A 21,564-nucleotide genomic window follows, 5' to 3' on the forward strand; every position below is an offset into this window, starting at 1 on the left:
TATCTGCAACGGACTGGTACGGCGATGGGGGCGAAATTCGCCCCCAGTTTCGCCAATATTTTTATGGGGTTCTGGGAAAGTGTGACCATCAAGCCTGTACTGAATAAAATCATGGAGGTTGTACAGTTAATAGTTTGGAAGAGATTAATTGATGATTGTGTAGTTCTATGGAAGGAGGAGAAGCATGGCTTGTTAGAATTCATTAAAGGGTTAAATGACAACCAGTGGAATTTATCTTTTACCAGTACAGTTAGTGACATTTCGATTAACTTTTTGGACCTGACACTTTTTGTTGAAAATAATCAGCTTAAAACGAAAACCTTCTTTAAAGAAACAGATGTTAACGGTTATATAGATACCTCCAGCTGTCACTACACTCCGTGGCTGAAGAATATCCCTAAAGGGCAAATAAAAAGGGGTTTTCGGAACTGTACTAAAGTGGAGGATTTTAAGATACAAAGTGAGATCATTAAGGCAGGGGCGATTTATGGAAAAAGGTAGAGAAACTAGCCCAATGTAATAAAGTATTTGAGGAGGAGAAAAAAGAAAAAGGAGAAAAGGTGAAGATCGAGAGACTTTCGTTTCTCCTTTTTAACCCAATTTAATACACAAGCAGGCTTGATTAAGAATGCGATTAGGAAGAATTGGTCCACTTTGAAAAATGATCCAGTGCTACATTCCACAGCAACCTGTTGTGATTTTTAAAAAGGCTCCCTGTCTTCGCACTAAATTAGTGCATAGCTCCAATCATCAAGAGAAAATAAAGAAAGGGAATAAGTTTAGCTGGTGTGGGTTTTGTTTGCCATGTAAAAATCGGAAAAGGGACAAAGGGAAAATGGATACTCAATCTGTTCACTCGAATGAAAAAAATAAAGATATGAAGATAAAAGGGCAGATTACCTGTGAGAGTGTAGGAGTTGTTTACCTGTTGGAGTGCCCCTGTGGCCTCCAATACGTGGGATGTACCCTAAGGAAGCTCAAAGTAAGAATTCAGGAGCATGTGAGGAACATCAGGAAGGGGCTGGAAACACATAGTGCACTTTAGTGCACTTTAAAACGGCGCATCAAAAAAATCCTAGTGGCCTATTTTTTGTGGGGGTAGAAGAGGTTAAACCCTATTGGCGTGGAGGGGATGGAGTCAAGCAGATAAACAAGCGGGAGGTTGAGTGGATATACAGGATGGGAACACTGCAGCCAAGAGGTTTAAATGCGGAATTTGATTTGAAACCGTGTCTTACCTGATTGTGGAAGTTTACCCTGTTGATGTAGAACCTTTGAGAGTGAAGGATCTAATTGGCTGAGTAGCATCATGTGATGTGGGGGAGTTGCCGGTTTTTGAATGGAGGGGGGCGGTCCAAGGAATGTGTAACTTGTGATTGGTCAGGATGAATATCAGAGAAAGAAGGTGGATAGGAGGAATGTGATCATGTGTGGTGTGACGTAGAAGCAGTATAAGGCTACTTTCACACCTGCGTTTAGGTCGGATCCGTCTGGTATGTGCCCAGACGGATCCGCACCTATAATGCAAACGTTTAGATCCGTTCAGAACGGATCCGTTTGCATTACCATGAACAAAAAAAATAAAAAAAATAAAAAAAATTTTTTTATTTATTTTTTTGTTCATGATAATGCAAACGGATCCGTTTTGACTTTACATTGAAAGTCTATGGGAGACGGATCCGTTTGAAAATTGAGCCATACTGTGTCAACTTCAAACGGATCCGTCCCCATTGACTTACATTGTAAGTCTGGACGGATCCGTTTGCCTCCGCACGGCCAGGCGGACACCTGAACGCTGCAAGCTGCGTTCAGGTGTCCGCCTGCTGAGCGGAGCGGAGGACAAACGGAGCCAGACTGATGCATTCTGAGCGGATCCGCATCCATTCAGAATGCATTAGGGCTGGACGGATCCGTTCGGGGCCGCTTGTGAGCCCCTTCAAACGGAACTCACAAGCGGAGCCCCAAACGCTAGTGTGAAAGTAGCCTAATGTGTGAAGCCGGCTGGAGTGTGATGCGTGTGGTCTAGGATTGGGTTCGAAGTTTTTACATTTATATGTGAGAGATATGAAGTTAATGTGAAACGTGCCTTGTTTTTATGTATTTGAAACTTTTATGTCCTTGATATATTATTGAGGAATATGTATTTATATATTGTTGGATGTTTAAATATCGAACTTTCACTGTTGTAATGGATTGGATCATGATTTCGTGGAGAGGTGGGTGCCAACCAACCTGATCCCTTATAAGACCGCCCTGGAAAGGGTGGGATGAATACCCCTGACGAAGCTCAACTGAGCAAAACCCGGGTCGGGTTATTGATCCTTTTGTACACTGCTCGTTTTTACCTGTGTATTGTGAGTCTAATAAACCCTGTTTTACTCCAATTCATGTGACAGTATTTCACTATTGGCTGCATCCTTGGTGTTCCATAGAAGCCTGGAAGGGAGAGGAGGAAAGGTTTTGTTTGGCCCGAATGCTTTCCCATGTTCGCGATTATCTGACTGGTTTCGAGTGTGGAATCTCTGTTAATCCTGAGGCAGAGCGGTCCAACAAAAGAAACGCAAAGATCTGCTAATGGTGAAGAGTTTATACAGAAATCATATTGGGACATTTCACAATTTCTGGTATTATCATCAATTATATGTATTCTATCTTGATTCTTGTCTGACCTGAATTATTGGCTGCTCCACAAAAGTTCACGCTATCTGCCAGAAATCCCATTAAAGTGTCACCTAAAGGCATGGAGCGTTTTCCACGGTCGGAGAATCTGTGTACTAGTTGTTTGTTATTTTCCCAGAAAAGTGACTGCAGATAAGCATAGAATAGAAAAATGAATATATTACACCATGTTCCTCCATATTATAGGACACTACACAATATCACTCTATATTTCGCACCTCCTGCTCTGGAGGACTCAGTGAGACCATGTCTTAAATGTTCGTCCATGTGCAGTGACCCAGTAGATAAAAGCAAAGAGTTAATTTAATGCAAAAAAAATAACTTTATGTTAAAAGGAGTTAAATGTTGTAATTTGTTGTTAAAGTATTCTTTTATATGCATTATGTACCATAATGGTTATGTATGGGCAGTAAGGAGTTAAAACTAGTTAAGTTGCTGGAAGAAGGGCTGGATCAGTCTCTAGTCACCAGAGCTCGAGGAAACGTGTATAGTGTGAACTCCTGAGTCCTGAGACATACAGTAGGCCTGGAGAAAAGCCTGATCCTGGGATTCTTTATCCCTGAGGCTGAAAGCTGCCAGAGATCAACTTAACGGAGAGAATACCCCTGAGGGAATGAAAACATACATTTTTTAGATGGTTGAGAACCACTTATAAAAGGTGGTTGGGAACTTGGAAATAAAGTAAGGTATAGCTCATTTATGGCAATAAGACTTTACTGCTTTTGGAACGGGTATATTGTTTCAGCGCCCACCACACTTTAAGACGGACTGACCATCTGATCTAATCTGTGCATCCTGCAGCCGGGTAATTGCAGAAGGAGTTAATGAGAACGGAAATGCACACCTGTGGTTATTTGGGAAGATTGCATACAGCAGAGATGCCAAACCTGCGGCCTAGGGTGTTTCATTTTGTAATGGAAAAAAATAAAATGTAACATTTTTGCAGACTTTGGTTACACACATCTCAGTGATGTAAAATATATATATGTCAAGTTTCAAGAAGACTGGATAATATTTAGAGGTTGCACACTATACGATTTTTCAATGTTAATTACTTTTCTTGGTAAAACTAGAAATCACAAACTTAAAATAATATTAAAACTAGACACTAAGATTAATAGGTAGTATGATAGGCAAAACGTGTTATATTAATCACCTTTGAACAATGCAATCCCTTCTTTTGTTAGCTTGGTGACGACTTTTCGACTACCCTCAACAAGAATTGTCTTTGTTGTTCATCCCTGACCGATTCGCTAAACTTTTTTAACAGAGCAATTCCTCTTTCTGCGGTATCATTGACCACCTTAAGAGCGTTCACATGGCTTCTTAGAGAATCACTGCAGTATCTGTCACGTTGTGGATCCCAAACAATTCAAATGAAATTTAATTTTTTTTAATACCCCGTATTTTTCGCCCCTAGGTCTTATGGGGCGAATACTAATGAAGCGCTTCATTAGTACCGGAGGACCGGGAAGTGGTGAAGGATCTGTACTCACCGCTTCCTGGTCCTCCGCTTGGCTGTCTGCTGTGCAGGGCTGCTCACCATGTGACCTCACTGTGCGCAGCCTTCACAGCTGACAGCCGAGAACCAGGAAGAAGAGAGAGAGCGCTGGTGGTGTGGAGCGGCGGCATCCAGGAGCAGGAGAGGTAAGTTATTATTATTTTTTGTGCTGATGGCTGACATGGGGGGGCATGGTGACTGACATGGGGGGGCATGGTGACTGACATGGGGGGGCATGGTGACTGACATGGGGGGGCATGGTGACTGACATGGGGGGGCATGGTGACTGACATGGGGGGGCATGGTGAATGACATGGGGGGGCATGGTGACTGACATGGGGGGGCATGGTGACTGACATGGGGGGGCATGGTGACTGACATGGGGGGCATGGTGACTGACATGGGGGGCATGGTGACTGACATGGGGGGGCATGGTGACTGACATGGGGGGGCATGGTGACTGACATGGGGGGGCATGGTGACTGACATGGGGGGGCATGGTGACTGACATGGGGGGGCATGGTGGCTGACATGGGGGAGCATGGTGACTGACATGGGGGGGCATGGTGACTGACATGGGGGGCATGGTGACTGACATGGGGGGGCATGGTGGCTGACATGGGGGGGCATGGTGGCTGACATGGGGGCATGCTGGCTGACATGGGGGCTGACATAAGGGCATGATGGCTGACATGGGGGGCTGATGGCTGACATGGGGGGCTGACATGGGGGGCTGATGGCTGACATGGGGGCATGATGGCTGACATGGGGGCATGATGGCTGACATGGGGGCATGATGGCTGACATGGGGGGCTGATGGCTGACATGGGGGGCTGATGGCTGACATGGGGGGCTGATGGCTGACATGGGGGGCTGATGGCTGACATGGGGGGCTGATGGCTGACATGGGGGGTTTGATGGCTGACATGGGGGGCTGATATGGGGGCATGACGGCTGACATGGGGGCATGATGGCTGACATGGGGGCATGATGGCTGACATGGGGGGCTGATGGATGGGGGTCTGAATAACATTGGGGGTCTGATTGCTGGTTTAACCTGAGGTGCAATGGAAAATATTTTTGTCTTATTATCCTAGGTGTGTCGTGCGTCTTAGAGGGTGAAAAATACGGTCCTTAAACCAGCGATTGTCTGAAGCAGAGAGAAGATACCAGGACCACACAGAGGAGAAGCCAGCTGCTGCAGACGGGACCAGGGCCAAGTGAGCTGTGAGGGGGGGAGCTAAAATGTAACTTCGCTTGTGTTGGCAAAAATCCTTGCACTGGCCCTGGGTACAGGAGTGAGAGTAGTAATAAAAGTGATCAATGTGTGCAACCCCTAAATATTATCCAATCTTTTTGAATATATATCTTTTACATCACTGGGACTCGGGGTGTAAGCAAAGTCATATGAAAATCACATCTTTGGAAAAATGAAACACCCTACTGCGGCCCTCCAGTTGTTGCAAAGCTACAACTTCCAGCGTGCCCTGATAACTGTAGGCTGTCTAGGCACGATGGAGCTTGTAGTTTTCCAACTGCTGGAGGGCCGCAGGTTCCTGGCACAGAGTATTTAAAGTGAGACTCAGGAAGGACTACCATCATTGCTACTGCCTATACACAACTATTGGGAAAAGTGTACTCTGTAATATGCCTTGGAATTGTGCCTGTTGTTGCTATATGTACCACTACTCCAATCATCCATTTAGTAAAAAACTTGACTTTGTTTATTTTATTCACCGACTCCACCATCCATCCATCCGCCAGCTCTTTATTTGCCCTCCTGCCTGGCACTCATCTACCTAACATCAAGGGCACCACACCTAACACCAGGCAGGAGCCCCAAAGTGTCCAGGGTGTGCCCCGAGGGAAGGAAAGGGTGTGCCATCCATTCACTGCACGGCCCCAGGGATTGTTGGAGTGAGGACTGCTACCATCAACTGCCACCACCCCTATGAGTGCCACCACTACCACTCCCCTCCTCCCAGCACTCACCTTGTGGCCCACTGCACATGAATTTTAGTGATCTCCATCTAATACCACATTTCTCCATCAGTGGCCTCTACAGTAGAAATATATGGCCGCCCACAGGTTACCATGGTAATAAAAGTTTGCTCTACGTTTATCTGGTGTAAACACTGTGAACTCTTAAAAAGACATTTCACCTCTCCTGACATGTCTGTTTTAGTAACTCATTGCATTCCCCATGTAATAACAAGTCTGGAGCATCTTTTCATGTGTTGTGTGATTATTTTATTATTTCTACTAGAAGTTTATGAATAAATTACCAGCAGTTTGCAATAAAGGTCCAACTGGGTGTTACCAGTTGGGCGTGTGTCCCTGCACAGACTGACACTGGCAGTACCGATTGGATAGTGTCAGACGGTGCAGAGACACACCCCAAATGGTAACACCCATCTGGACCTGCATTGCAAACTGCTATTAATTCATTTATACAGTAATGACACAACACAGAGTGATAAGAACAGATGCTCCAGAATTGTTATTACATGGGGAATGTAAGTAGTTACTAAATCAGACATGTCAGGAGAGGTGAGTGGTCCTGTTTAACAAGTGTAATAGATAACGCCTGAGACACAGAACCTTATTCATGGGGATGTCATGCAACGTGAGGTTGATGTAGTGCTCGTAATCAGATGGGAATACAGAACATGGGTCCTTGCTGATAAATGCACTCTTCAAGGCTTCCCATATGGCTGAACAGTTCTTCTTCCTGGAGTAAAGATAAACGATAAGGATATTTGTATTATATGCATGCAGTCCCTATTCCACAATACATCTAGAAATGCAACCTTAAGCAAATCTCACCTTTAGGGATCATTCAGACGGCCGTATGCTGTCCGCACAAATGCAGATCCTTTTTTTGCAAAAAGTTCAGCATGTCCGCAAAAAAAAAAATGATAGCATTCCGTCTTTTTGTGGACCGATAGACTTTAATGGTGCCGCATCCTGATTTTCACTGACAAGTATAAGACATGTTTTATTTGTTTTGCAAAAAAACGCATCCACATTTTTGCGGACAGCACATGGCCATCTAAATGAGCCCTTACATAGAATTTATCACTCCCTGCCTCATTTCTTTTTTTTTTTTATAGTGTTTATTTATCTCTTTTGCAAAAGGTGTAAAATACAACAGTCCCCAAGGGGAAAAACAAATACATGGAAAGGCACATACGCCAATATACTAGAAGTCCAGCAGGTACATTGTTCGCATATATAGTATGACTATGGGCAAAAAACATTAATACAGTCGTTTATATATATAGTCCAATGTGTGATCTCCCCAGGTCATATAGACGGCACTGGATTCCAGTTACGACACACACTCACTCACTCATTCATACGTCTGAGTAATCCGTTGTCCCACTCGGATTTGTCCTCAAGCTGTACCCATACTTCCCAGATCTTATCGAAACGATCGGGCACTCCTCTGGCCGCATACGTCAGTTTATACATCTGAAGATCCTTATTTATAAGTTGTGACCACTGTCAGAATTGTTTTCCTACCATAAAATATCAGTAGCTGGAGCATTGTCCTGCCTTATTTAGTAGGAATCACCTCGGATACCAGGCCCAACAGGCATATCATAGGCGCGCATATCCCCGGGAGACCCAATTTTGTGTTAATGAAACAACATATCTCACCCCAGTACGACTCCATAACAGGGCACAGCCATATTATATGGTATAAGGACCCTCTTAGTTCCCCGCAGCGCGAACATGAAGGATCAGGTATTTGACGCATGTGGTACAGGCGCACTGTGGTCAGGTATACTCTGTGTATCCACTTGATCTGGATAAGCTGGTCGCGGTCGCTCATTACCGATGACCGCCATACAGATCGCAACTCCTCCAGATGAGACACCTCCAATTCAGGGATATCCTCAGCCCAGTGCTCAAACGAATGCTGGAGCGGAGAGTCCTGCATCTTCATAATCTCCTCATAAGGCCTCATGCTCACGACCGTTGTGTGCATCCGTGGCCGTTGTTCCGTTTTCCGTGATTTTCTGCGGACCCATTGACTTTCAATGGATCTGTTGAAAACTCGGAAAATGCACCGTTATTCATCCCTGGCCGTGATCCGTGTTTCCTGTCCGTCAAAAAAATATGACCTGTCCTATTTTTTTGACGGACAACGGTTCATGGACCCATTCAAGTCAATGGGTCCGTGAAAAAACACGGATGCACACAAGATTGGCATCCGCGTCCGTGATCCGTGGCCATAGGCTACTTTCAAACAGACGGATCGTGAAAACTCAGATCCGACAGTATATTCTAACACAGAGGCGTTCCCATAGTGATGGGGACGCTTCAAGTTAGAATATACTAAGAACTGTGTACATGACTGCCGCCTGCTGCCTGGCAGCATCCGATCTCTTACAGGGGGCTGTGATCCGCACAATTAACCCCTTAGGTGCCACACCTAAGGGGTTAATTGTGCGTATCATAGCCCCCTGTGATAGATCAGGTGCTGCCAGGCAGGAGGGGGCACACCCCCCTCCCTCCCCAGTTTTAAATTCATTGGTGGCCAGTGTGCCCCCCCTCCCTCCCCTGTATTACATTCATTGGTGGCCAGTGCGGCCCCCCTCCCTCCCCTGTATTACTGTACATTCATTGGTGGCCAGTGGGCCCCCCCTCCCTCCCCTGTATTACTGTACATTCATTGGTGGTTAGTGGGCCCCCCCTCCCTCCCCTGTATTACTGTACATTCATTGGTGGCCAGTGCGGCCCCCCCTCGCTCACCCTCCTAATTAAAATCCCCCCCCCCCTATCATTGGTGGCAGCGGAGAGTTCCGATCGGAGTCCCAGTTTAATCGCTGGGGCTCCGATCGGTAACCATGGCAACCAGGACGCTACTGCAGTCCTGGTTGCCATGGTTACTTGACAATTTTTAGAAGCATTATACTTACCTGCGATGTCTGTAACCGGCCGGGCGCTCCTCCTACTGGTAAGTGACAGGTCTGTGCTATAAGCAACGCGCCGCACAGACCTTTCACTTACCAGTAGGAGGAGCGCCCGGCCGGTCACAGACAGCGAAGGTAAGTATAATGCTTCTAAAATTGCTAAGTAACCATGGCAACCAGGACTGCAGTAGCGTCCTGGTTGACATGGTTACCGATCGGAGTCCCAGCGATTAAACTGGGACTCTGATCGGAACTCTCCGCTGCCACCAATGATGGGGGGGGGGATTTTAATTAGGAGGGGAGGGAGGGGGGGCCCACTGGCCACCAATGAATGTACAGTAATACAGGGGAGGGAGGGGGGGCCCACTGGCCACCAATGAATGTACAGTAATACAGGGGAGGGAGGGGGGCCCACTGGCCACCAATGAATGTATAGTAATACAGGGAAGGGAGGGAGGGGGGCACACTGGCCACCAATGAATTTAAAACTGGGAGGGAGGGGGGGTGCCCCCTCCTGCCTGGCAGCACCTGATCTCTTACAGGGGGCTATGATACGCACAATTAACCCCTCAGGTGCGGCACTTGAGGGGTTAATTGTGCGGATCACAGCCCCCTGTAAGAGATCAGGTGCTGCCAGGCAGCAGTCATGTACACAGTTCGTAGTATATTCTAACTTGAAGCGTCCCCATCCCTATGTGTTAGAATATACTGTTGGATATGAGTTTTCACGATCTAACTCAAATCCGATGGTATATTCTAACATAGAGGCGTTCCCATGGTGATGGGGACGCTTCAAGTTAAAATATACCATCGGATTGGAGAAAACTCTGATCCGATGGTATAATAGGGACTCCTGACTTTACATTGAAAGTCAATGGGGGACGGATCCGTTTGTAATTGCACCATATTGTGTCAACGTCAAACGGATCTGTCCCCATTGACTTGCATTGTAAGTCAGGACGGATCCGTTTGGCTCCGCACGGCCAGGCGGACACCAAAGCGACTTTTTCTTCATGTCCGTGGATCCTCCAAAAATCAAGGAAAACCCACAGAAGAAAAAACGGATCACGGACCTACGGACCCCGTTTTTGCAGACCTTAAAAAAAATGGTCGTGTGCATGAGGCCTAAAAGGAAGAAATTGGTTTATGCGGATGCGCCCGCCTGGCAATAGACTCCAGGGGCCACATTCAAGTTTTATAGATAAGGATTTGAACTGGGTCTCACAGGCATATCTCAGCTGGAGTTAACCATAAAAGCTCATTTGGGGCAGTTTGAACTCACTCTGGAGGCTTTCAAAAGTGCGGAATACCCCTCCATGAAAGAGTTGTGTCAGGTATTTTACCCCTTTTTGAGGCCAAAATTCTAACTCTGACAAACTCTGACAAATGAAAGAGCTCTCGAAGGTGCTTACTGCGCCACAGTGGCATATATGGAGACCAAGTCTCCCCATTAGGATCCTCAATGTGTGTTTCCACAAACCGTGTCCATGCCGCAATCACATTAGTCATGGCTTCTGTACAGTACACTACCCTGGGGGCTCCTCCTCCCCTATATACCACATTCGCCAGAGCCTCATATGAGCCCACTAGTGCTGCTTCAAGTACCACCGCTGGGTTGTTTGTATTTGCTCTGATCCACCAAGTCGCATACATCAGTTGAGTTGCGATATAATAAACATACATATCTGGCATTCGCAAATCCCCTTGTGTATACAGAGCCTTTAGGGCTTTCTATCTACGGATTTGAAGTGTGACTTAGGAATTTTAACTGGAGCTGCCCTGTAGATTTAAAGAAGCTTCGGCAACAATACCATTTTGACAATATTTATTCTACCCACCAAGGTCAAAGGTAAGCTCTCCCACGCTTCTAATTTACGCACGATGTATTCCATTGTAGGCACCATGTTCAGTTGATAAAACTGCCTAGGGTCCCTATGAATTTAAATTCCCAAATAAGGAAAACTTTCCACCACTCTCAAGGGTGACAACGGGGATATATCTGTACTATCACCCACGTCCACTAAACACAAACTAGACTTAGCCCAGTTCACCCGGAGGCCCGAATATCTCCCATACTAATCCACCGTGTCCAGAAGTGCCTCCAGAGAAGGGCCGGCGTCTGCCAAGTACACTAACATCATCTGCATATAGCGATAACTTTTCTTGTATTCCTGCTATCGTCCATCCCTCTATCAGTAAACTATTATTAATCAGTTGGGTAAGAGGTTCCATAATGAGGGCAAACAACAGCGGCGACAAGGGGCACTTCTGCCTGGTGCCTCTATGCAGACTAAAAGGTCGGGACAGACAACCATTTACCCTTACTCGGGCCTTGGGGGCATGGTACAGCAACTGGACCCATCTGATAAAAGACCAAGGGAAACGCAAGCAGTATAGCATCTCCCAAATAAAATGCCACTCCACAGAATCAAAGGCTTTCTCATTATCGAAAGAAGCCAACGGTCGCTACCCTGCATTGTCGTGTCTGACCTGTAAATTAGTAAACAACCTCCTAAAGTTGATATCAGTTGTCTTGCCCGGCATGAAGCCAGATTGATCTGGGTCTATAATCGATAAGATGACTTCTCAGAGGCGTCTGGCTAAGATTTTTGCAAAAATTTTGATATCCATGTTTAGAAGGGAAATCTGTCTATAGGAGCTGCACTGGTCCGGGGGCTTCCCGGATTTGTGATTTACCACGATAGTCGCCTCCATAAAAGATGAGGGAAACTTATCGGCCTCAAAAGCATATTCAAAGAGCTTGACACAGTGTAGATCTATGTCTAGCTTGTACCACTCCAACGGAAAGCCGTCCGGACCAGGCGATTTCCCAACTGACATGCTCTCAATTGCCGCCTTAACCTCCCCCACATCCACAGGACCATCCAGATAACTCCTATCCGTCTGGGATAGAGGAGTAAGCAGAACGCTCTGTAAAAAAGCTTGCATATCTACAGGTGAAGAGAGTGTTTTGGAACTGTAAAGGTCAGAGTAATACCGGCGCCTGCGCCGAATCAACACAGGCGCGCACGATTTTTGAAATGCTGACAGGGCCAGTCGGAGGAGGAGATCGCGGCTGGCCCTGTCAATCAACAGGAGGAGGGGGCGGTTTTTTGCGGCTGCTGCCAGCAAGTAGAAGTAGACGCCCTACTTGCTGGTAGACAGTTAATTAGCATATTATAAAAGTACGTTTTTTGACATATCTACTGAACGAAAATGATTAATAACATAATGTATAGATATAGCGCAGGATAGGGATTATAAGTACACAAAAAAAAGTTTAGTGGGGTGACAGAAGCCCTTTAAGTAAGTTAACTTCCTTTTGGAAAGACGGGGGGACCCACACCAAGTGTCCACAACCCCTTAATAAAACTAAATGGAATCAGAGGTTAACTGGGACATCTAATCCAACTGCAGCCCCTCCCTATAATTCGGCCATCCATAAATGCAAGTAGAGTCCCATCATCCTGGGAACCCGCATGTACTCAGCCCCTCCGATCGAGACAGTCCGATGCTTCTTCCGGAGTGGAGAAGAACTTCACCGACTCTTCGTCCTGGACTCTGAGACGAGCTGGATATAGCATGGCATAAGCACGGCCCTTCTCACGCAGACGTGCTCTCACAGCTGTAAACTGCCTCCTCTGTTTCTGGACTTCCGAGGAGAAATCCGGGTAAAATGAGATTCTGGTGTTGTCAAATCTAATGTCTTTCAGCCGGCGGGCCGCCGCTAGTACGGCATCACGGTCCCTATAATTCAGGACTTTTAGGATAAAGGGACGAGGTGGAGCCCCTGGAGGTAAAGGTTTGGTGGGGATTCTATGCGCCCACTCAACCGCAAAACTGGCAGAGAGGGTAATGGGGGCCAGAGTCTGCTTTATAAGGTGCTCCGCAAAGTCCTCTGGAGATTGTCACTCAGCCCGTTCGGGGAAGCCCATGATGCGGACGTTATTTCGTCTGTTACAGTTCTCTGCATCTTCCACTTTTTCTATCAGAGATTTAACTTGTTGTTGAAGGACTCTCACATTGTTATCTCCTAGCTGCGCCATATCCTCCACATCACCCAGTCTCCTCTCCACCTCTGCGGTTCTCTCGCGTATCTTGTTAATATCATGCCTGAGGCAAGTGAGATCAGCCTGGACGTGGTCTATTTTGACTGTAAGAGCAGTCTGGCAGTTTGTAAACGCAGACATTATTTTGCTTAGATTATTCTCTACTTGTTCAGAGGGGCAACCGTCCCCCTGGGCCTCCGTCTGACTCATGCCGTCCACCATTAACTTGGGAGAAGGGATACTGCCAGGAGTGCCCGTTTTACGGCCCATATAGATAGAATTGCACAAGTAGGGTATATAAAGTAGTCCCAGGTTCAGCGTTCCAGATCTGAGTCCCTGAAGCACACGGGCACCGCCGAGCCGCTGGAGTAGATGCCTCCAAAGCGCTGGGTTTCCCTTCAGGAATGGCGCGCGCAGGAGACCACGTGGAAGCCCGTGAGGATGGTCCAGCCAGGTAACAGGGCAATGTCTGTGTGTGCGCTCTAGGTTGCACCCACCGGTCACTCAGATCCCGGACTGTAGATCGGGTTGTTCGCCCCGGTCACATAGACCCCATCAGGGCACAGGAAGGGCCGGTGTCAGGAGGGCCTTGTCTCCAAGATGGCGTCTCCGCTCGGCTTGGCGCAGGAGGCTGCGCTGGAGCGGCAGCGATCTAAGTGGGGCAGGAGAGACCCCAAACACGATCACCGTTGTCTCCTGGTTCCTCCTGGAGTCGATCAGTGGAGTGACAGATGCGCAGGGATCACTGATGGCCAGGATAGCAGCAGGATTCTGGAGGAGCTGAAGCGACGTGCGTCCTTACTCCATGGCAGTCAGGCCATGCCTGCCCTCTGCCTCATTTCTACAGGGATGGAAACAGGTGGTTGCAAACTGGAATGTTCAGGACCCCACTTCACTTGTCCTCTAGGAGCAACCTGAGACTTTACCATGAATCCTTTTAGGCCTCTTTCACACAAGTGTTACGGATTGCCTCAGGATGTGTTCTGTGAAACTTGTGCGATTTTGAGACCAAATTATTTCAGTTTTGTCTGCGATTGCGTTCAGTGGTTCCGTTTTTTTCATGTGGATGCTATCAGTTTTGATGCCTTTTTCATGCGCGTTAAAAAACCAAAGAATTACAAACATCTCCTAGCATCCATCAGCTAAAAAACGCTTTGCATCCGGACTGCATTTTTCACGGAAGCCCCATTCACTTCTAAGGGAACAGGGTTGTGTTAAAAACGCAGAATATAGAAGATGCTGCGATTTTCATGTAACGCAGAGATGGTGCGTGAAAAACAACGTTAACGAGCACAGACCCATAGACATGAATGGGTCAGGATTCAGTGTGGGTGCGATGCGTTAAATTCACACATTGCACCCATACGGAAAACTTACTCTTGTGAAAGGGGCCTTACTGCCCAACCGTTAATTTCTTCACTACAACCCCTTAAGGATGCAGCCTAGTTCGGTACTTAAAGGGATTGTCGAAGATAATTAAAATTTTGTACAAACGCCTGAACGGTCTAAAATAAAAAAAGATGCTAAACTGACCTCTCTCTCTCTCCTGCCTTTCCTTCTTTACAAACTGTAGCCATGACATGCCAGTATACGGCATGTTACTAAGGCAGCCAAATACAGTAGACCACTAAAGACAGTAATTGGCTGCAGAGGTCATGTGTGCGGCATACATATTAGGACATCCTCAGACATCATCCACAACTCCCTCCTCCGTCAGGCAAAACTCCCTCCTTCGTCAGTCAAAACTCCATCAGTTCTCCTCCCTCAGACCAAACTCCCTCCTCCGTCAGACTAAACTCCCTCCTCCCTCATCCAAAACTCCCTCCTCCCTCAGACTTCAGCCAAAACTCCCTCCTCCGTCAGGCAAAACTCCCATCAGTCCTCCTCCCTCAGACCAAACTCCCTCCTCCGTCAGACTAAACTCCCTCCTTCGTCAGCCCAAACTCCATCAGTCCTCTTCCCTCAGACCAAACTCCCTCCTCCGTCAGCCAAAACTCCCTCCTCCTTCAGACTTCAGCCAAAAATCCCTCCCCCCTAACTCAAAACTCACTCGTCCCTCAGACGTCAGTCAAAAAATACCTCTTCCATCAGCCCTCAGCCCAAACTCCATCAGCCATCAGGGGTCAGACATCAGCTGTCAGCCCTTAGCCTAAACTCCATCAGCCGTAGTAATAGAATGTAAAATATGTTTACAGCAAGCGCTGGCACCACAGACCATTGTCTTCACACATTATATATATATTATGGACAATAATACCAGGCACCAGTACTGGATACAAGTTTCCTTGGTGTATAATGGAGGCACGCTGTGTTCAGCCGCTGACATACACGGGCTTCTCTCCAGCACACGTTACATCAGCAGCCGCTAGAGACTGGTTCGCCTACAAGTGATTGAGATTCCTTTCCTAAGAGCAGAAGACTCCGTAGTTCAGGGGTTAGAGTGCTGGCTTTGTAAGCCAGCAGTTGTGAGTTCAAATCTTGCTGGCACCTTCACAATTATTTTTTTGGTCTGTTAATATTTGTACTATTACTTATTCCATTTAGTAAGCAAAGAACATTTTAGCGCAATTTATCATATGAAATATGCTTTCCGTTATTATATAAATATGACAGGTCTGCTTACAAGTAATTCAGGATAGATAGAGAGATGAATGATAAATGAGATGATGGGTAGATGATGGCATATATGTCATGATTTGGTTCTTTTATTGTTCTGGGGGCACAAATCAATGCAACTGGGGTTTCACGTACAAGCAAGCAATAGTACAAATATTAACAGACAAGAAAAAAACTTGCCAGCAAGATTTGAACTCGCAACCCCTGGTTTACAAGGCCAGCGCTCTGCCCCCTGAACTATGGAGCCATCTGCTGTTAGGAAAGGAATCTCATTCACTTGTAGGCGAACCAGTCTCTAGCGGCTGCTGATGTAACGTGTGCTGGAGAGAAGCCCGTGTATGTCAGCGGCTGAAGACGGCGTGCCTCCGTTATACACCAAGGACACTTGTATCCATTACTGGTGCCTGGTATTAGTGTTCCATAATATATATATTATGTGTGAAAACAATGGTCTGTGGTGCCAGCGCTTGCTGTAAACATATTTTACATTCTATTACTACAGCTGATGGAGTTTAGGCTGAGGGCTGACACCTGATGTCTGACCCCTGACGGCTGATGGAGTTTAGGCTGAGGGATAACAACTGATGTCTGACCCCTGACGGCTGAGAGCTGACACCTGACAGCTGATGGAGTTTGGGCTGAGGGCTGATGGAGGAGGTATTTTTTGACTGATGTCTGAGGGACGAGGAAGTTTTGGATGAGGGAGGAGGGAGTTTTGGCTGACGTATGAGGTAGGAGGGAGTTTGGGCTGACGGAGGAGGGAGTTTGGGCTGAGGGAGAAGGACTAATGGAGTTTTGCCTGACGGAGGAGGGAGTTTTGGATGAGGGAGAAGTGAGTTTTGGCTGACGCCTGAGGTAGGAGGGAGTTTGGGCTGACCGAGAATGGAGTTTTGCCTGACGGAGAATGGAGTTTTGCCTGACGGAGGAGGGAGTTGTGGATGATGTCTGAGGATGTCCTAATATTTATGCCGTACATGTGCTGTATACCGGCCCGTCACTGCTGCAGCTTGTAACCATGAAGAGGCATGAGGATAGTGGCACAGAGAATGGCACTGGAAAAAGAGGAAAGTAGAAGAGGATCCTTTTATATTTTAGACAATTTGGGGGCTTGTTCAAAGTTTTAAAGTTTTAAATTTAAAGAGGTTTTCAGAGATTTTTTACTGATGACCCCACCTCTGGATAGGTCATCAGTATCTGATCGGTGGGGGTCTGACACCCGGGACCCCTGCTGATCAGCTGTTTGAGAAGGCACCGGTGCTCCTGTGAGAGCCCGCTGCCTTCTCTCTGCTTTTCCTAGTCCGAGTAACGACATGTTCTTCGTTCACGTGACCTAGGCACAGCTCAACCCCATTAAAGTGCTTAGTAAGCTGTGAAAAGGCAGCGTTGCTCACAGGAGCACCGGTGCCTTCTCAAAACAGCTGATCGGTGGGGCTCCCCGGTGGCAGACCCCCACTGTTCAGATACTGATGGGTCATGAGTAAAAAAATATCTCAGAAAACTCTTTTAAGACTCCGCATTACAAAAGCCATAACTTTTTTATTTTTCCGTCCACATAGCTGTATGAAGGCTTGCTTTTTGCGGGACTAGCTTGATTTTTTTAAAGCCACCATGTTTGAGTATCTCTTATGTATCGTTGTCAGCATTTCGTTTATACGATGTTCACTACGTGGTAAAAATGAGCTTTCTCCCTCTAGCCATTCAGATGCTACGGTCGCTATTGACTGTGGCATCTGAGTGGTTGAACTGTGGGAATAATAGGCGTTATCTGCAATCCTAGCAGTGAGAGCCAGTTGTGGCACACTCAAGCGATGGCACAAACCCAGCTTCTGAGGGGAGTTAAGCATTGTATGATGTTATTATTTGAACACTAAGTGGCAGTTTTATGCATGGAAAGGTGATATTGTTTCACAAATATATGACACTATTATGTGGGCATTATGTGGTAATATTATTTCGATGCTGTATGGAGATATTAGTCACTGTATGTCAACATCACCTGGGCACTGAATGACAACAGTATGTGGGAACTGTACAGATGTATTATTAATTTTACACCCATACAATTTGCACGCTGCCCAGGGCATCAAAACCGACCATACCTTCCCAAAAAGACATACTGCTCTTGATTCCTGAAGCCCCCATTTTGGAGAGCTTAGCTGCTCACAGACTATACCTGGGTGATAAGCAGCTGCCAGGGATGTTTGGGGATATACTGTTCTTCCCAGTGCTATAAACCATGTGCATAACTAGTTTTTGATTACGGAATGGCATTGCCATTAGAACCCTGTTCCCGCTAGTGCATGCCCAAAAGTTTAACCCTGATCAGAGCCAACACTGAGTATTGAGGACCAAGGAGCTTACCCCACAGAAGGATTCACCGTCTCTATGTAATCATAGCACCTGCCAATTACAATATTCTCCAGGTTAGGGGTTGTACCTAACCCCTTCCATTGATTTGTACCACTCAACTGTATGATGAAAATGATGGCAAAGAGCAGGATTTCAAGGGTCGGAGAAGAGAGCTGCATGCTGTGTGTATGGAGGCCTACAGCTTATACACCTGCAAAATGAGAAGAAACAATAATAGAGCTTTACATGTGATTATAAAATGTATATACAGTACAGACCAAAAGTTTGGACACACCTTCTCATTCAAAGAGTTTTCTTTATTTTCATGACTATGAAAATTGTAGATTCACACTGAAGGCATCAAAACTATGAATTAACACATGTGGAATTATATACATAACAAACAAGTGTGAAACAACTGAAAATATGTCATATTCTAGGTTCTTCAAAGTAGCCACCTTTTGCTTTGATTACTGCTTTGCACACTCTTGGCATTCTCTTGATGAGCTTCAAGAGGTAGTCCCCTGAAATGGTTTTCACTTCACAGGTGTGCACTATCAGGTTTAATAAGTAGGATTTCTTGCCCTTTAAATGGGGTTGGGACCATCAGTTGCGTTGAGGAGAAGTCAGGTGGATACACAGCTGATAGTCCTACTCAATAGACTGTTAGAATTTGTATTATGGCAAGAAAAAAGCAGCTAAGTAAAGAAAAACGAGTGGCCATCATTACTTTAAGAAATTAAGGTCAGTCAGTCAGCCGAAAAATTGGGAAAACTTTGAAAGTAAGGGCTATTTGACCATCAGGGAGAGTGATGGGGTGCTGCGCCAGATGACCTGGCCTCCACAGTCACCGGACCTGAACCCAATCGAGATGGTTTGGGGTGAGCTGGACCGCAGAGTGAAGGCAAAAGGGCCAACAAGTGCTAAGCATCTCTGGGAACTCCTTCAAGACTGTTGGAAGACCATTTCAGGGGACTACCTCTTGAAGCTCATCAAGAGAATGCCAAGAGTGTGCAAAGCAGTAATCAAAGCAAAAGGTGGCTACTTTGAAGAACCTAGAATATGACATATTTTCAGTTGTTTCACACTTGTTTGTTATGTATATAATTCCACATGTGTTAATTCATAGTTTTGATGCCTTCATAGTCATGAAAATAAAGAAAATTCTTTGAATGAGAAGGTGTGTCAGACTAGCCCTTTTCAGACTGTGAATTCCTGACTTAGTTCTCATGCACATGATGGCAGAGCGGTGTACACAGGGCTGGTAAGCAAGGGCCATATGGCTCCCTAGTATGAACCCACAACCTCCTCTACAGACTCCATACAGTACATCATGAGATATTTTGTCCAAGAATAATACAGAATGCAAAAAAAAAAAAAAACTCAGTGTGCTTTCATATAAAAAAAAGACAGAAAGAGGCACCGTAGCCCCTTGAGCCTTCATGGGAGCCCTATTATGGGTGTGTACAAAATGGCCGTGTGCGTGAGCTAAAAGTCTACATTCTGTTGGCCATGTCTGCAGTCTGCAGGTCTGTAAATATATGCACTCTGTATTAAGTTCATTGTAGGACAGCCTTTCCGAGTTTCACAGGACAGGAATTGATCTAGAAATGGAACCTCAAGTAAACCTCAGCTTTGCTTAGAATTTATCACACCCATCCCCCGCCTCATTTCTACAGGGACAGTAACATATGGTTGCAAACTTTAAAGTTCAGGACCCCACTTTACTAGTCCTCTAGGAGCAACTTGAGACTTCACCATGAATTCCTTTACTTCCCAAGACCACTAACAACTTTTCCATTAGCTCCTTTACTATTTAACCCTTAAAGGGGTTCTCCAACCAAAAATATTCTACAGTTTTCAAACCAGCACCTGGATCTGAACAAATTTGTAACTGCATGCAACTAAAGATTTACCATAAAACCAAACAAAACCGCCAACAGTTGTGTATGTTAATTACACATCAAAAGAACACTGGAAACCAGTGTCACTGTTCTCACCTATTGGGAAACAGCATAAACATGTAAGATTATATATATACAGTATATATATATGAATGCCTTTGGCAACAAATCATACAATCATCCCACCCCCAGACGTAGGATCGCCAAGACGCGCGTCGGGGTTGGCGCCCTCCTGGATAGAGACACACTATGGGTAACTTTACAGTTTTTTCTAGAGGTGGGACGAATACAATTTTTTTCGAATCCGAATCCGAAAAGGTTCTCGAATCTATCGAATCTATCGAATCTATCGAATCTTTCGAATCTCGAATCCTACGAATCCTGTACATAAGAATTATGTGAACGGTGTAAGAAACAAAGTGATCCAAACACTTATGGGGGGGATCTGTGGATGACACTGCTATGGGGGGATCTGTGGATGGCACTGTTATGGGGGGGATCTGTGGATGGCACTGTTATGGGGGGATCTGTTTATGATACTGTTATGGGGGGTATCTCTGGATGACACTGCTATGGGGGGGATCTGTGGATGGCACTGTTATTGGGGGATCTGTGGATGGCGCTGTTATGGGGGATCTCTGGATGGCACTGTTATGGGGATCTCTGGATGGCACTGTTATGGGGGGATCTGTGGATGGCACTGTTATGGGGGGATCTGTGGATGGCACTGTTATGGGGGGGATCTGTGGATGATACTGTTATGGGGGGATCTGTGGATGACACTGCTATGGGGGGGATCTGTGGATGGCACTGTTATGGGGGGGATCTGTGGATGGCGCTGTTATGGGGGATCTCTGGATGGCACTGTTATGGGAGATCTCTGGATGGCACTGTTATGGGGGATCTCTGGATGGCACTGTTATGGGGGATCTCTGGATGGCACTGTTATGGGGATCTCTGGATGGCACTGTTATGGGGGATCTCTGGGTGGCACTGTTATGGGGGATCTCTGGATGGCATTGTTATGGGGATCTCTGGACAGCACTTATGGGGATCTCTGGATGGCACTGTTATGGGGGGGAATCTGTGGATGACACATATGCATCTTATGCTATGTGCCATCCACAGATCCCCCCCATAACAGTGTCCCTGCAGTGTGAATGACCCCCAATACAGGGGCTGGGGGCAGGCATCTGGATTAGTAATGACAGTGGGGACCGGTGCAGTCCCTGTATTCTAATGCACCGGCCCCGCTCACTGTTGTATAATCGTATTCTTTAAAGTTCAGGACCCCACTTTACTAGTCCTCTAGGAGCAACTTGAGACTTCACCATGAATTTCTTTACTTCCCAAGACCACTAACAACTTTTCCATTACCTCCTTCACTATTTAACCCTTAAAGGGGTTATCCCACCAAAAATATTCTACAGTTTTCAAACCAGCACCTGGATCTGAACACATTTATAACTGCATGTAACTAAAGATTTACCATAAAACCAAACAAAACCGCCAACAGTTGTGTATGTTAATTACACATCAGGCAG

At 46.1% G+C, this 21,564-nt stretch overlaps 1 protein-coding gene across 4 annotated transcripts in view; it reads right to left on the minus strand.

The window, feature by feature from the left end:
* The window catches only part of LOC120990332 (ADP-ribosyl cyclase/cyclic ADP-ribose hydrolase 2-like), a 178,082-nt gene that overhangs the window by 46,288 nt on the left and 110,230 nt on the right, over positions 1–21,564 (minus strand). For all 4 annotated transcript variants that reach the window (XM_040419082.1, XM_040419081.1, XM_040419083.1 and 1 more), the window contains 3 exons: positions 18,129–18,327; positions 6,782–6,911; positions 2,670–2,805 (listed from right to left, as the gene is read on the minus strand). In XM_040419082.1, coding sequence (XP_040275016.1) covers positions 2,670–2,805; positions 6,782–6,911; positions 18,129–18,295 — 433 coding nt within the window. In that variant the 5' untranslated portion in view covers positions 18,296–18,327. The remainder of the gene's footprint in view (positions 1–2,669; positions 2,806–6,781; positions 6,912–18,128; positions 18,328–21,564) is intronic.

This window comes from Bufo bufo, chromosome 2 (genome assembly GCF_905171765.1).
Source record: "Bufo bufo chromosome 2, aBufBuf1.1, whole genome shotgun sequence".
Classification (NCBI taxonomy): domain Eukaryota; kingdom Metazoa; phylum Chordata; class Amphibia; order Anura; family Bufonidae; genus Bufo; species Bufo bufo.